Genomic DNA, 15,482 nt, shown 5'->3' with positions numbered 1-15,482 from the left:
CTTGGGTATACAAAACCCTCACCAGATCAATCCTTCGTCTAGGTGATGATAATGATGATAACAACTACAAAGGCCTAATAAGTGAGAGGTAAAAAAAAAAAAACCAACAAAAAAAAAACACTATAAAAAGGGGTAGATTCCGAAGTCACTTATGTAGAGGTAATTTCTGAACACTATACATAATGAATGTGGAACATTTTTATTTTGTTTTGGTGCTTTGTCTGTAAAATTCATTAAGATAGCCCTTGCCAGATTTTTCACGGATCATTTAAAATATAAAATGCAATGAAATTTACATCACCATTAGATACCACTCTGACATTTATTTCAAATGGATAGGGGCGTCTGTCAGACCACGAGTAAACTTAACCAGTGAGGAGTTGGCATTTTGCTGATTCCATTTTGTTCTCACATAGAAAACTGCTCGGTTTCACAGTTAGCAGAACTCAGTAATGCTATCATTCTAAAGTAGTCTTTGATGACTGAATATTCAATAAACAATGTAGTAAAATTAAGAAGTGAAATCCTTATAGTGATTAATAAGTCAGGTAATTTATGCTCACTGAAAACAGACCAAGGCAAAAACATGAAAAAAGGAAAGGTATTTGAATTAGGTTATGCAAAGGCACAAAAACACACAACTTTGAAGAAATGTAACATATATAACTTTCTCCCAGGGCCATAGAATTGCCTTCAATGGTCCGCCACCAATTATCCACCTTCAATTAAACAGCCACCATCTATGAAGAGTGTTAGAGTAGGAACGTCTGTGCCAGTCTTTGGAGGTCAAAATTACATGGCAACTTTGGGGAATCCACTCAAACCAGAAAACTGAGGTAAGTGGAGAATAATCTCTAAGTGTCCCCAGAACAGCCCCAGTCTCTCTGAGAACCTTTTTGGGTGGCTGGGCTGCCCACGGTTACTGACTAAAAGCTCGATGGCTCTTCCAGTTCCAGATCCCATATGTGTTAGATTTAGAAGCCCTGAGGACACGGGAAGGCCCCTTATGTTACCAGAGAAAAATGTACTGGCCAAACAGCTAAATGTCTTATTTCAGCCCATGTGAACATTTTGAAAACCGCACTTCGGCACTGTGACCTACCACCCAAACCTCTTGAAATTCCGACATCATGATCTTCTAAGAGATATAACAATGTCATCATATAATTTAATTATATGAGATTTCAGCAAGTTTTATTTCCTCTACAATGTAAGTTTCAGAAATTCAGATCTAAATTTGGGAGTCTTTGCCTTCAAACTTGACTCCTGTACAGTACTGGCTTTGTAGCCTGAAATATCAGTAGGAAGTCCAATTTAAAAACTCAATTTACTTCTGTTGGCAAAATGTATTTTAGTATTTAGTATTTTGTATTTAAAATACTAAAATTTGTGCCCCAACCCTTAGGCAAATCTAGATAATAGGATGCCAAAGATTTTTCTGGCCAACAGAAATTATAAATTTTCTTCCTCTAATTTGTGGATGAGGGCACTTTTGGCTAATAGCTAAATTCTGATTTTGTTGTTAAAAGGAACAGATGCTAAAACACACCAAAAAAAAAAAAATGTGGACATGTGGACAAGCTAGTTTTGAAACAAAGGTATAAAATGAACTTAAATTGTGGTTGCTTTTTGTATTTGAGCTATCTTTGTTTCTTACTGGGCTTCTATCTCCAGTAGCGGACAAATGTGCTAATTTTCTCAATATGGAATATGCCAGCATTAAAGCCAAATAAACTCGGGTTTAAGATAATTACACTAGATTTCATCAAAGCAACTTGGCACTCATCAAAATTCAGTCCCAGTTGGTTGATGAGATTTCATCAGGCTGCTTAAGAAGCAGGGAAATAAACAAAGTGGAGAGACAATGAAAACAATGTGACAACTGTCAAACAAAATGCCGAGCACAACACTGAACATGTCCCTAAATGCAGTGCTGAACCCACTAATTTAACCCCTACAACAAATAAAAATGTACAAGAATACATGACCACATATTTTGAATTTTCAGTCATCTTTAATTGTGGATTCATTGCATAATACTGATTGTGGAATCATTTGTTACTAAGTATTTAAAGTTACATAAAAGATGAGCCATCTGAGGGCTGTATGGTTAAAAAAAGTTTTAAAATATGGGTGCTTAAGAGGTCACCACCCTTATTTGAACTCCTTTAAGCAAGTTCTTAATAAATGTAAGCTATTATAAAGGGAATGGTTCAAATTAGGCTACTACTGATGTTATAGTTTTGCAACTAGATATGCTCACATGTCATCCACCTGGTGGAACATTTCACATAGTAGTTCTTGGGATATACAGGTCTTATGTTTCTGATAAAGTAGAAGCAAAGTGGTACCGGCAACGCAGAGCGCTCCGCTTCAAACAGAGCTACAGAAGCTAGCCAAATAACTCTTAATTCAAAGCATACTTGATGACTGTATTAGGTCAGTCTGTGTGCTTGGAGTTGACAGTTATACCAAGTAGAGGAAGATCTGAAATGCAACAGACACTTGACATTTGAAGCAGAAATTACTTTCAATTACTCGAGTGAGCAATACCACTCCCAACATGAAAATAGAAGAATACTACAAGAAATCTTTGCATGCATGCAAGATATGAATGCGGTTTCCTCCTATAGGTTTTGACACAAGATGAAGAGAGAGAGAAAGGGATGGCAGTCTACACAGTACACGTCTTCCATTCAGTTGCTTTTTACCATTTCATTTCATCAGAGGTTCATTTCCTTTAGAATTTTCAAGAAAAGGATAGTTTGGAAAATAGATTCTTCTCTATTTGCTATTTTGGAAAATAAACTCTTCATATCAGCCAAAGTATATTGTACATGTTCTATTTATAAGTTCAAGATAATAATGAAAGACTTATACCTAATTCAAGTTTCTAATTTTTTTGTTATGACTTTGAACTAGACATTCCAATAACTAAATTAAGACTATCAGTGCCTAAAAGTGACCATAGGACGGTATCACCAAAAAGTGAATGGAAAATACTTGCCAGAATTTCCTCCTAGGAACAAGGGAAGATAACATCTATTGAATAAAATGTTAAAAAGGCAGCTTAAGATGAAATAAAGTTGTGTTTGGAGCATATCATGTGCTTGTCTACCTTATGCCATATTTAACTGAATATGATTTGTAGATCCAAGTGAAAATCAGTAAACTAGTTAATGGGAGTATTTTTAAAATTGGTCCATCATCAAATCTTGCAGAGTCTACCATAAAATATAGGCACATTGAATTCAATACATGCTAAATTTCATAATACCATTTGGAGAGAAAACACTGCAGAAATTAAAGACCAGGGACCACAGAGGACATATATGCAGTAACATGAACAATCCTAGTTGCATTACCTCTAAAGGAATTCCCAGAGAATACTCAGTTGGAAAATAATGAGGCTTTATGGGAGAAAGGGCTCTAAGTGTAACGTCTAAGCGAAAACCAAGCTTTGCGTTTAGCATCATCATTACCGGGGGAATTCACTCAGCCTCTCTGTAGAAGGATGTAAATGAGCGTAACTTAAAAGTTCTGTTTTATAGAAAGACATGTTCTTTTTTTCAAAGGAAAACTCATGCAGAATCCTTAAAATGTAAAAGAAAAAAAAGTAAAACTACTCTCAACCAGAGAGGCCGGATCCTTACCTGCTAGGCACCCCCATGAGCTATGAGAAAACCCACATACCAGGACATAGTGACCACTCCTGAATCTAGATCTAGAGTTTCCTTCTGAACCTCTATAAATCCTACCATCTTTTCAAGGTTCAATTACTGTCATGTAACAGGTTTAAGAAACTGAATTTCTATAGCAAAAACGTCTTTAGGTACAGTGACACAACACACGTTACTGAATTGTTTATATATCTGTATCCATGTTCCTAACTTTAGGCTCATTGCTTATGACATAGGTTGCTAGTCCACTTGTCATAAACTATGTATCACTGTCATACTGATGCTTTAATTTCTTTTTAAATGTTCACATACCCAAACTGGACGTTTGTAAATGAATCACCACAAATGGACAGAGACTTCCTCTTCCCTGTGATAATTTTTCAATCTCAAATTTTTCTAGCACTAGTCAATCCATGGGGCTCAAGTCAATAACCAACTCTCACTGACTTTGAGGTATTTGCTGAGTTCATTTCTTCTTTTTATTTCTACTTCTTTTGCCCACAGCTTTCCCCTTTTACTTCCTGATGCATATGTTGTTTCAAACAGATTCTCCATGTTTACGTAAATGGTAGGCTATCCATATCCGTTTGGGGGTTTTTTTTGGTGTGACTTTTGCTTATTCAATCTTTTCTTTCCACTCTCTTTTCACTTATTCAAATCTTCCCATGATTCCAGGTCTACATTCTGAAGTCTCACCTCTCCAGCCACCATTAACCTGTCATAGACATCCTGCAGTCTTCATCCTTTTCAACATGTGGAACTTGCTCTGCATTAGGTTCTATGCTAATCAGGATACTAAATGACTACCCTGGATATTTTTAGAACTTAATGTTTCAATTTCCCCAACTAGATTATACTGCAAATGAGGAGAAATGAGTTCAACTTTGAATACACTGATACATCTGTTAGCTGAATTGTAGATTAGCCTATACTTCCTCTGCCTACCAAAGACTATTGCAATCTTCTAGGTAGAGAGAATAAAAAGGCCTTCAAGTCAAGTAAAGACAACAGAAATGAAGATGAATGGACGGTGGAGAAGCAGGACTGAGTGGCTGGTTATTTAAAAAAAAAAAAATGTAATAACGACCCACATTTTCTGATCCTTGACTCTGTGTAAGGCAAGGTATGAATGATATTATTTAATCCTTATAACAATCCTATGAAACGGGCATCTGTCATCCTCATAATATAGATGTGGATGCTCAAACAGAGAGATTAAGTAAACATCTCAAGTTTGCATATGGTTAAGTGGTTGAACAAAGACCTGAGTCCTACTTTGAATGAAAGGAAGAGATTCAAAGGTAGGGCTGAGAGCCTGGGTAACTGGGAAGCTAGTGATACCTGTAATAAGGAGTAATAAGGTTTTGAAAGGACGACAGTATGTTTCCGCTATGCTTGGTTTGACATGCTGGCTGGATATCTGAGAGAGATGTCCATCAACAGCCAGATCTGTGGGATTCGGAAGACGATTCACACCTAAATGACAGCTGAAGCCATGAAGCAAGAATCAAAGAGCAAAGAGGCAAGAATAAACCAACCACAGGGAGAATGGAAAATATAGCAGAATTAACAGCAATTACAACAAAACAAAGCAAAAATAATAAAACGTGCCTATTTGCATATATGTTCATTTACTCCTCACAACAATCCTGTGATATATTATCCACATTTCATATTTGACCAAGCTTTGGGAAATTAATTTGATTGATGTCATTCAATCAATAAGTGTCTAAGACCAGTATGTACCAAATTTACAACTCTTTCCACTATTTTTCCATGCTGTTTTTTCCAAATTTACAATCATCATCCACTATCGCTGAAGAGATAAAATAGAAACTAGATGACCATTTGTCGAAGACATCCAAGTGTGTATTGGGAGGTTAGAGGGAAGGCAGGAGAAAAAGTAATGAACAGAATGGGTTAAAGGATTAAAATGAGAGAACAAAGACATGATACCTTGCTTCTCACACAATGCTGCAAACACCACAGATTGATAACTATTCTCAACCCAATGTTCTAGGCAGCTGCTAATGTAAACAACGTGCTAGATAAAAACACTTTAGATCATACAATTGAAATTGCGCCCTCTGGGAACATTTTCATCCTCGATCTAAATAATATTTGCATGCTTTAAATTTTCAGAGTACTCCAAGCTGGCTGGTAAGAGAAACCCATTAGAAAGTGGACATCGTAAGCTAGAAAACAGGGACTAATACTTCCCAGAGTCTTAGTAAATGGCAAATGGAAGTGGTAGTTAGAAAGCAAATATAGTTCAGTTAGGGTGAATGCATAATGTGCCCAGATTTAAAAAAAAAAAAAAAAAGTACAGCTTATTTAGCTGCACTAATAAAACTGGAGAATGGCTTGGCTTAGAAAGTTGGCAGAAAAAGATTTCAGGGTCATAGAGGACTGCAAGTCAAGGCAAAATTTTGCACTCTAAAAAAGCAAGCATAACAGAAAAATGCATAAACATTGAAATGCATGTCTTCTCTGTTAATTCTCCCAAACTCAGACTCTGCTTAAAGCACTACCCCAAATCTGGGATGTGCAGTTTATCTCCTTTTTTGTCTTATCTTCTTACTTACGCATAACCAGCACAACTGCAGTCACTTCCGTCTTCAGTTGGCAACCTACTAAAATACGTCCATGCTCAAAAGTCCCCTATGGCTTTCCACTGTGTACAAGGTAAAATTCAAACTCCTGTCTTCTCCATAGAAGCGCTTCACAATCAGCATGCAACTATATTTTTGCCATGAGCTTCTGTGACTGACATTCACGAACTCTGAACTTCAACCAGGCTCTTCTGCTCCCTCTCCCTTGGACACGAGAGGCACACTTCAGAATCTGCACCTTTCCCCACAGTACTCTGTCTTTAAAACTTCCTTTTTTAATGTGTTTTCCACCCACCCCACCTAATATAAGTTTTGCATTTCAAGAAGCATTCTCTGGCCACAACAACTAAAAATGATGCTTTTTCCTATAATAGCAGAGCCTGTAACAATACTCTTTCACAATTAATTTAATTCTGCTTTTCTTTTGTTATTTTGTAACGTGCATCTTCTTCTTCCCTACTTAGACTATAAACTTATTTGTCTGTATTCTCCCCACTTCCAATATGCCCATTTTTAAAAAACCACAGGAATTAATAGGTGTTTAAGCTATTGGTTTGATGAACCTGCAGACATGACAATGGAAAAATCACAGATTGCAATGGAAATTCGGCTCCAGCATTTGCTACCTGAATTATGTTGTCAAAGTGGGTTCAAAAGAGGAATTAGAAGGCACCTTGTAACATATTTTAATAAAGTCAATTCAGTTCAGTGAATATTTACTCAAAATCTATATGGTTGTAATATCAAATAGTTTGCCAGATTAAAATAATTTAAGGCCAGTCTTGAAGAAACAAAAATCGGAAAAGATTATTTAAAATGTTAGTGCGGAACTTGACATAATCACTAGAAATAACTGCATCTAAATATGCAATTCCTGATTTTACTTAAGTACGTATTACTATGTAGAAAGATACCATGCTTATTGACAAGTTCAAAGGGTAACTGATCCTTAATCCAAATGCACACTTTCTAGATTTACTAGATACCTGAGAGTTCTAAAGGTATTCAATAGTCACTAAAACAATCAAGTGGACGATTCCATTCAGATATAACTGATAGGTCAAAAAAGCTCTGATTCCACATTGCCCGGGCCTCTGCCAGGTCACACATATTTCACAATTACACGTCAGCTTTCGTTGAGGGATAAACATTCCTGAGCTGCTTTCTACCTCTGGAAACACATGTTTGTTATCTGGATGTTGTTGAAGACGCTGTCCGCCATACTACTCGTTGCTGTGGATGTGATTCTCCATTTGAGAAATATGTTTAATGTATGTCTCTTTCCTATGGAACTAGACTACTTTCTTTTCTATGAGAATTATCATTAATTTCCTCAGTTCTATGATGTAAGTCCCACCCCTCCTACACATATGCACATACTTGGATGTGTCTGAAATTGGAATGAGTATTCACATACATGTGTATATGTTCACATATACATACACATGTGTATACATTCATGTTTGTATATGTGTGTTGTGTGTATATATACACATGCATATATGTTTGTATATACATACATATATATACATATATTCCCTCCAAAAGTTGTTATGAAATTGATATTCTGTTTTATAATCATTTATTTTAAATACGATAGAATCGTATCTACTTCTCCCCTTTGCCTGATAGGAAACCCAACTCCAAATTTTTGGCTCAGTCATTTCAACCAACACATATTCATGTGCTCTATTTCCTTTGTCCTAAGCTCTTATTCTAATTTAAGTGTTTCCTAGTTCTGATCTTTTAAATTTGTTTTGTTTTAGTGTGTTATCAAATATCCTTTTATATTGTTATTAAATTTTTAAAGAAATGGGCAATATATAAGGGTATAACATCAATTATTAAATGTCTCTTGACTATACAAGTTCAAATATTTACTTCCAGTTTCCAAAGTCCTCAAATTCAAGAAAATACTGATACACAGAAAAATTAGGTCCAAGTATTATATAAACAGATCAATTGTAAAGGAAAATCTACTGCCTTTCCATTTTTCGTTTAAATTATAATAACTTTTGCCACTTGAACCTTTTTTGCCTCTCCCTGTTGGACAAATAACATTATTGTCTTCACCACTTCTGTATGATGACAACATGAATCACACTGAGATTTTAGTAAAACTCTGTCATGATTTCCATTAAAATGTTTTTTTCAGCCTCCTAATCCTGGAGGATATCCACAAGTACAGCTCTTGGTCAATCCAGTAGCTGGAGAAGTATTTACAGGAAATCTCAATGAGCGAACCGCCTGCACTTTTTATCAACACCAGTGAAAGCTCCCAGGGAGGTGTCTGGTGAGGAGAATAAGTTGTTCCGGAAACCATTGGGGATTTATACTTGAGGTTCTCCTATCTCGTAAGCTTTTTTTTTTTTTCTTTAAAAAAAGATCCCCTGTAAGGGGGTGAAAAATCTCCCACTGACACCATGTGTGCCCTATTAAAGTTGTTTTTATTTTAAAGTGTTGTAAAAATGGTTTTATATATTTTACATTAAGATCAGAGTAGCTTACTGCTGTGTAAAATTCATAAAAGAAAGGCCCTTTGGAATTTTCCTGTCCTTGCCTTGTTGCCCATAGAACGTCCGACCTTCGGTGGCATATGTAGTTGAGAAATCCTTTTTACAAGTACCCATAAAAGAGACTAGTACATGTTGCTCCAGACTATAATTAAAGGGGCGAGTGGAGACTCCAGATGGGAAGCTGCAGAGAATGGCACAAAGAGGTGTGGCCCCTTTCACTGCTCGCTCCCGGGCCCCTCCGGCAAACAAGGCTGGCACCGAGACAGGCTCACAATGAAACTGGGAGAAGAGGTCATCCTATATCCCCTCCCTCGGCCTCTATGTGATGGGCGCTTTACACGCCCTTGGATTTCTACGTCTAAGTCCAGGACGACACTGTTACCCCTTTCTGGATTTGTCATGCTCTCCGGTGCACACCGCAATAGAGCCCGCTTTTCTGCTCCTCCATTCTCTCAGACTGTCACCTTTCTAAAATGTGAAAATTAGTAGATCTGATTTTGGTATCATTTGGCTCAATCATTTCAACCAACACAGGTATCATTGCTTAAAAAAAAAAAGAAAAGAAAGAAAGAAAAAACAGAAAACACCACCAACAACAGGTACCAATAGTTACCACCTACTCACTTTCCAGCAAACAAGTAAAAAAAATTAACAAGTGGGAGAGGGGATGTGGAGAGGGCAGGGCAGGCAGACTGCCCGAGACACTGCCTAACGCTCATTGTTAAGATCACTAAAGCGGGAATTTCCGACACTAGCTACTGAGAGAAATGTTTAGGGCCAGGTAGACCTTTGATAAACATGAATTTAATATAACAATTATACATTAACATTTAAAATGTGGCTGCTTGCTTATGAGTGACTGTCCCAGTTTATAATTACTATAAACATTACAATTAGGTGCCATCTGTCTAGAGTACCTGGGAACTAGCATGATTTGCTTAAAGCGAGTAACACAAATCACTGATTTTAAAATATAATAAAGTATTTAGCATAGCAAACAGAGGGGCAACAAGAATTCCCCTTTTTTAGATGCTGTCATTTTCATACAAAAATGTCAATAGCTACATTCCTGACAACTATGAAAGTTTCAAAAGACAAAATGTTTTCCTCTTATCCTCTCTCTTCCAAACTACTCTTGAGGTTGGCATGTATAAAACAGACCACATAAATTACAACTCAAATGTAAACAAAATGTACAGAAATAAAGAACATATGTCTAAAGCATATTTTCTTGACCCTTATCCTACTGAAATTGTGCTTATTTCCTGCTCTCAGTTTAATCCATCACAATCTGCAACCATCTTTAGTTATATTATCTAATACCTAGTCCACATGTTGCTGTCAATTTATGTACAGAAAACAAAGATTAGAGAGGCCTTAGTATTATTGCCTTTTTAAAAGTAGATGTTTGCAGAGATTAGGGTCTAAGTTGCTAAATAATATTTTCTTTTGTTTCCTACCAAGTTAAAAGCCGCTTTAAAAAAAAAAAAAAGGATAATGGTCAAGTAAGTTCTCACAAAATGAATAAGTTATTTTCAAATTGAAATAGTATGTAGTAGCAGATTCCATATTTAAATTTTAGCACAGTCCCGAGAAAACGCACCTAGGGCTTAAAGAGTTACACTGTGTTGTTTCTTACAAATGTGATACGGTGCGTTGAGGCAGCCGCAAGCAAAAGGGACAAAAAGCTATCTGAGCATGTGTCAGAGCATCACCTAAATTACTTTAACAGCCTGACCACTTAAATGTGTCAGAAAGAGGAAAACCATGCTGGGCACAGAGCTACTGGATGTGGGGGTGGGGCTCGGATCCCAGCGCTTCTGTGCAGACCAGGGAGCAAGGGGGCAGAGATGGACGCTGGGTGTGACCCAATACAAGGCAGCCTCAGCTAGAGAGCAACCATGAAAGGCTGAGGATAGAAATCACAATCTTGAAGTCACACTTCCCCGGCCTCGCCCCCCCCACCCCCAACAAACAGAGAACCAATGACAGTAAAATTATAGAAGAAAGTCTTAGCAGGGGAAGCCAAACCGAAGCAAAGCTAGTGGCATTTATGACCTTTGGGGTAGGTTTCAGCAGATATTTCAAGTTGGAAGATGTTGGGAGGGGGTGCTGAGGGCAGGGTGCCATGATTTTTTAAAGTATTTGTAGAACAAACGTAAAATGATATGTAAGTTGGAGGGAGAAATAGTTTAAAGTAGGCTACTTTGATGTTGGACAGCCGTGCCTTATCTTTGACATCTATTATAAGAAACAAGGAAGAGGCGCAGGAAAACCTGGGTTTCCTAGGTAGCAAAACCTTGGTCCAACCCTTGGCTCTACCACCAGATGCTTGCCACGTATCCTCATGGACCAGCTGGAGCCTCACTAGAGTTCAGCTCCTCCTCTTCCCTAATATATAGTGGGAGGATCAAGGATAGTCACATAACACAGCCACGGGGTCAATAGCTTAATTTTTTCCCCCTAGATCTTCAAAAATCTTTCATTCAGATCTCTAATCAAATGATGTTCCCTCAATTTCCCTGAACACCCTAAATAAAATTTACACCCACAACAAATTTTTTCACTAGTTCCTTATCCTGCTTTATTTTTCTTCACAGCCCCTATCTCCACATGAAATTATGCACTCATCCACCTCTTTATTGCCACGATTCCCACTAGAAAACAGTCTGTAGGACTCTGAGCAATGTTATGCCTAGAGCAATGATTGGTACATAGCAGTGCTCAATAAATATCAATGAATGAATTAAAATTAGTTGTCTTGAGACCTTACAAAATAATGAGTCCCAACAGATGGGATAAAATGTTTTAGGTGGAGGTTATGTTGGTCAAGCCTGTGAAAGAGTGCAAGAGTACAGCCGCCTCCAAATATCACCATTTTCCCCTGTACACAAGCATCTTCCACCTTTGTACTTCTACAATCACAATTTTGTTCTTCCTTCTGTCATTTAAATATGTGATAATAGCATATTTATATTTTTCTATTAATATATTGCCTAATATATAACATGGCTGAGACTTGAAATCCCTTCCATTTAAAGATGCAGGTTATATATTAATAGAATAAATTGGTCTCTGTTTTATTAGGATGAGTTCTATTAATTCGTGTGCTCAGGGTGGGAAGGAAGGGAGTAAAGACATTTATATCTACAGTGAGTACAGTCTTCATTTTTAAGGAGTCCATTCTTTTTCCGCCTTCTTTCCGACACACATTGTTCGGTCTATTTCGTCTCTCACTCACTGTCCATCTTTCTCTTTTTTTCCATGGCCTTTTATGTTCCCTTTTTTTTTTTCCCCCTCTTTCTCTCTCTCTTCTCTTCCTCCATCCTCCTGCTATCTTGGTAGCTAAACCACAAGTCATATGTGAACTTAAAAAGAGTCTTGCTTAGTCTTTGAAGGTTGACTACCTGTGGGAAGGAAGGAGGAGGACAGAGGAGGGTGAAAGGTGCCAGATATGAAAGGCTTGACAAATGCACAGTGCAACTACTGAAAAAGTAGTTCGGTTCTTTGGTTATAGAACAGTGCTCTTGGGCTTATAAGTCTCTCCCTAATCCTTCATATGACAACCACAGAACTTACCCGTATGTTTTGGCAATTAATCTTAGAATCACTGGATTTTAGAACTGGATGGGACCTTAGAGCTTGCTTACCCCAATACTCTCAAATTTACAAATGAGGAAATAGAGGCCAAAAGAGGTTAAGTGACTTGCCAAGGGTCACAGAATTAATGACTTGACAGGGTACAGAGACTCAGATCTCCTGATCGCCAGACCAGAATCCTGAAAAATGAGTGTCAGAAAAGCCCAAGAAACTCTACAGGTTGTGTCATTAGAAACAAAAGAAAAGATAACTAATCAAAAAGAAAAGTTTGGGAATGAACACTAAGTAACTTCAAGTGTAAATTAATTCATGACTTAGGATATTTCCAGATATTCTTTCTTTTTTTAAAAGCAATAGTAAATGACAATTAAAAGGAAAGTAAGCTAAAGCATTACATTGTTTTTTTCATCTTGCATTCATTTATTTTCTCATTTTTAATAGTTTTTAGTGTAATGTCTTATACACTTAGTGACTATTCCATTACGCTGACCTCTAACTTATGCTTTCCAGTAATCGAAAGCAGCTGATTTTAATGTGGTGGTGCTTCAGTGTGAAGGAGGTTAAGGCTGTGTTTGTGTGCAATCAGGTTAAGACTGGCTCCAACAAGAGAAAAATCCATACATATGTTGAAAAGATCTGAAAAATGCCTGTATTCCCAACCTGATTACGACTTACATTTTTGCATGGTTTGTCAAAGCAGATCACTAAAATCAAATCAAGATGTAAAATGGGATAAAGTGGTTTTCTTCTCCATTCTTCCATTAATCACCGTGACCTACTGAAGAAAGAAACTTTTTGCTTTCTCACCTGAGGCAAGGTGGGGTATTCCACTGGAAGTTATGCCAATTTTTATCAATTAGTGCTCAAATTCCAAAATTAATTTTCTAGTTTTCATTTCTTGCATTTATTTTATTGCAGTTATTTTATTGCAGAGTAATTTTCCATTTCTATCAAGAATTCTTTTGTAGTTCTCTTTTTATAAAATATAAAGCAAATTCCCATATAACCTTTAGACCTGTGCACTTTAAAGATTATATAAAAACTGAACTTATTAAACTGAAAATGTAGAACAATAGATAGTCTCACCTAATAAACAATACTTGGTAAAACCTAAATGTGAATTTAATCAGAGTTCATTAATGGGTCACTTGTCAGAAAGCGAATATTAGCAGATGATACATAAGCATTTGTTTTGGCATAATTTAAATTGCTGACAGTGTCAGGTTGTACTCTATAAGGCAGTATATACTGTTGTTGGTAGTACAAAAAATAAGAGCGCAGTAAACATTATAGGTTAACAATCTAGTTGTTATCTATAAAATTCTCAAGCAAGACTGGAGCTAGGTCAAAATATTTGGGGAGGGGAGGGGAATATGCTGGCTCTTGTTACACATAAGCATGTTTGTTAGAGGAGCATTTTCAGGTTAATTTTTGCTATTAACGTAAACCACAATTGGGGGACCACATTGCTGGAAGAGAAATGCGGGGAAGGTAGTTGTATAAACAATATACAACAAAGGAAGTCTTTATTTCCAATACCTGAATCCATCAGGTTTGTTTTTAGGTACAAGGTTGCAGGTTAAATGCTCTCAGCTATCCAAGAAGTGGCTTATTAGTTTTGTAAGAAAATATTTTCTTATATTTTGACTGAAAAATACCCAGTTTAAGTGAACAAAACCATCCTTGTTAGTGAAAAGCAAAGCCAAAAAAACTTTGTTTCAAAGGCCCAGGAAAGCAAAGCAAAACTAATTCAAGAGGAAAAGCTGCCTTCCTAATAGTAGCTTCTGAATCTGGATCTAATAGTTCTCAAAGGCCGACTGGAGTCTTCAAGTCTTAAGTTTGTCTTCCTCCATGGATCATAGGCATTCTCTATGAGGCAGAGTAATATGGATATAAATCCATTTTAAGCAGATATATATTCTCTCTCTGGGCTACAGTCACAAAGCTGAAGAACTATGCACCAACAGCAAGAATAAGGGCAAGCAAAAGTTTTTATTATTTTACAGGGCAATTTTCCAAACACGACTTCCTTTTTTTGCTTTTCTATCTTGTGGACTAGAAAAACCCCAACTTCGTCTCTGGTAATGTAGCATCCACTAGTGATAAACAGTAACAAGCGATTCTGCTCTAAGAAGCGCAGTGACAGCGCCGATAACGGCATTTAAAACAGACTTACTCAGCGTCGGCCGGCACCTGAGCTATGTATGCTTCTCCTAATTTGTAAATGGGCCTAATCCTGTTATTACAGGATAATTACTGCAAATCAGCACAATTACTACAAAGACATGAATAAACACACACATCCCAGTAGCTGTTTTCTACAAATTATTATGAAAACAAAGAGAACCGGCTAATTGTGGTAACATTAAGACAATGTTTATTCCTCCCAGTGTTTGGGCAAGTTTATTTTAAGTTGTCTTCTTCAACTAGTATGATGCAGATGATTTTACAGATTCCATAAACCTTTCTAATCTAAACTATTCTCAACTGAAAGTTGGCTGCTTCTTCCAAAGCAACATCTGCAAAGGCCTGATTTCATAAGCCAAAAAAACCAACTAACACACTTTTAGAAATCTCAATTTAGAAAACTCATTTGGATTGTACTCTTCTAAGTTATTATCAAGATACCATGAAAATGAATGAAATATTCACTTTGTATTCTTCACAATTTAAGCATTCATCTCCAAGTTAGTACTATGTGGAATTTTACCCTCTCACTGATGATATTATCAGGTTTCCCTCATAGATAACTATTAGTTATTGGAAGGGAGGGTGGTTATGGAAGAGGAGAATTCAGAAAGCACACAGCCCATGATAGTGGTTATCCAAACTCACCTCCTGGACAGTGCCTCATGGCCATCTTACATCTCCTGGATTCAGCGATGGTTGGACATGGTATCGTGTCTTTTGCTGGCTTTTTAACAATTTGCCGTGTTCTGGTTTCCAGACCCCATTTAAATCCACATGTGCGATTATTTCTGCTACAAGTTCCCCATTCACTCCAATGACCAACTTCACATCCTTCTGATAAAGATTTAAAAAACACAAACACAAATAAAAATTTGGTATTCATT

At 36.9% G+C, this 15,482-nt stretch overlaps 1 protein-coding gene across 2 annotated transcripts in view; it reads right to left on the bottom strand.

Moving 5' to 3' along the window:
• The window catches only part of RSPO2 (R-spondin 2), a 141,176-nt gene that overhangs the window by 34,367 nt on the left and 91,327 nt on the right, over positions 1–15,482 (bottom strand). Inside the window, exon 5 of one of the 2 annotated variants that reach the window (XM_039853575.1) lies at positions 15,244–15,432. In XM_039853575.1, coding sequence (XP_039709509.1) covers positions 15,244–15,432 — 189 coding nt within the window. The remainder of the gene's footprint in view (positions 1–15,243; positions 15,433–15,482) is intronic. The other variant, XM_039853576.1, reaches the window with a different exon arrangement.

Source organism: Pteropus medius, unplaced genomic scaffold (assembly GCF_902729225.1).
Source record: "Pteropus medius unplaced genomic scaffold, Ma_sr-lr_union100, whole genome shotgun sequence".
Taxonomy (NCBI): domain Eukaryota; kingdom Metazoa; phylum Chordata; class Mammalia; order Chiroptera; family Pteropodidae; genus Pteropus; species Pteropus medius.
This window is presented reverse-complemented; position numbering and strand designations above follow the sequence as displayed.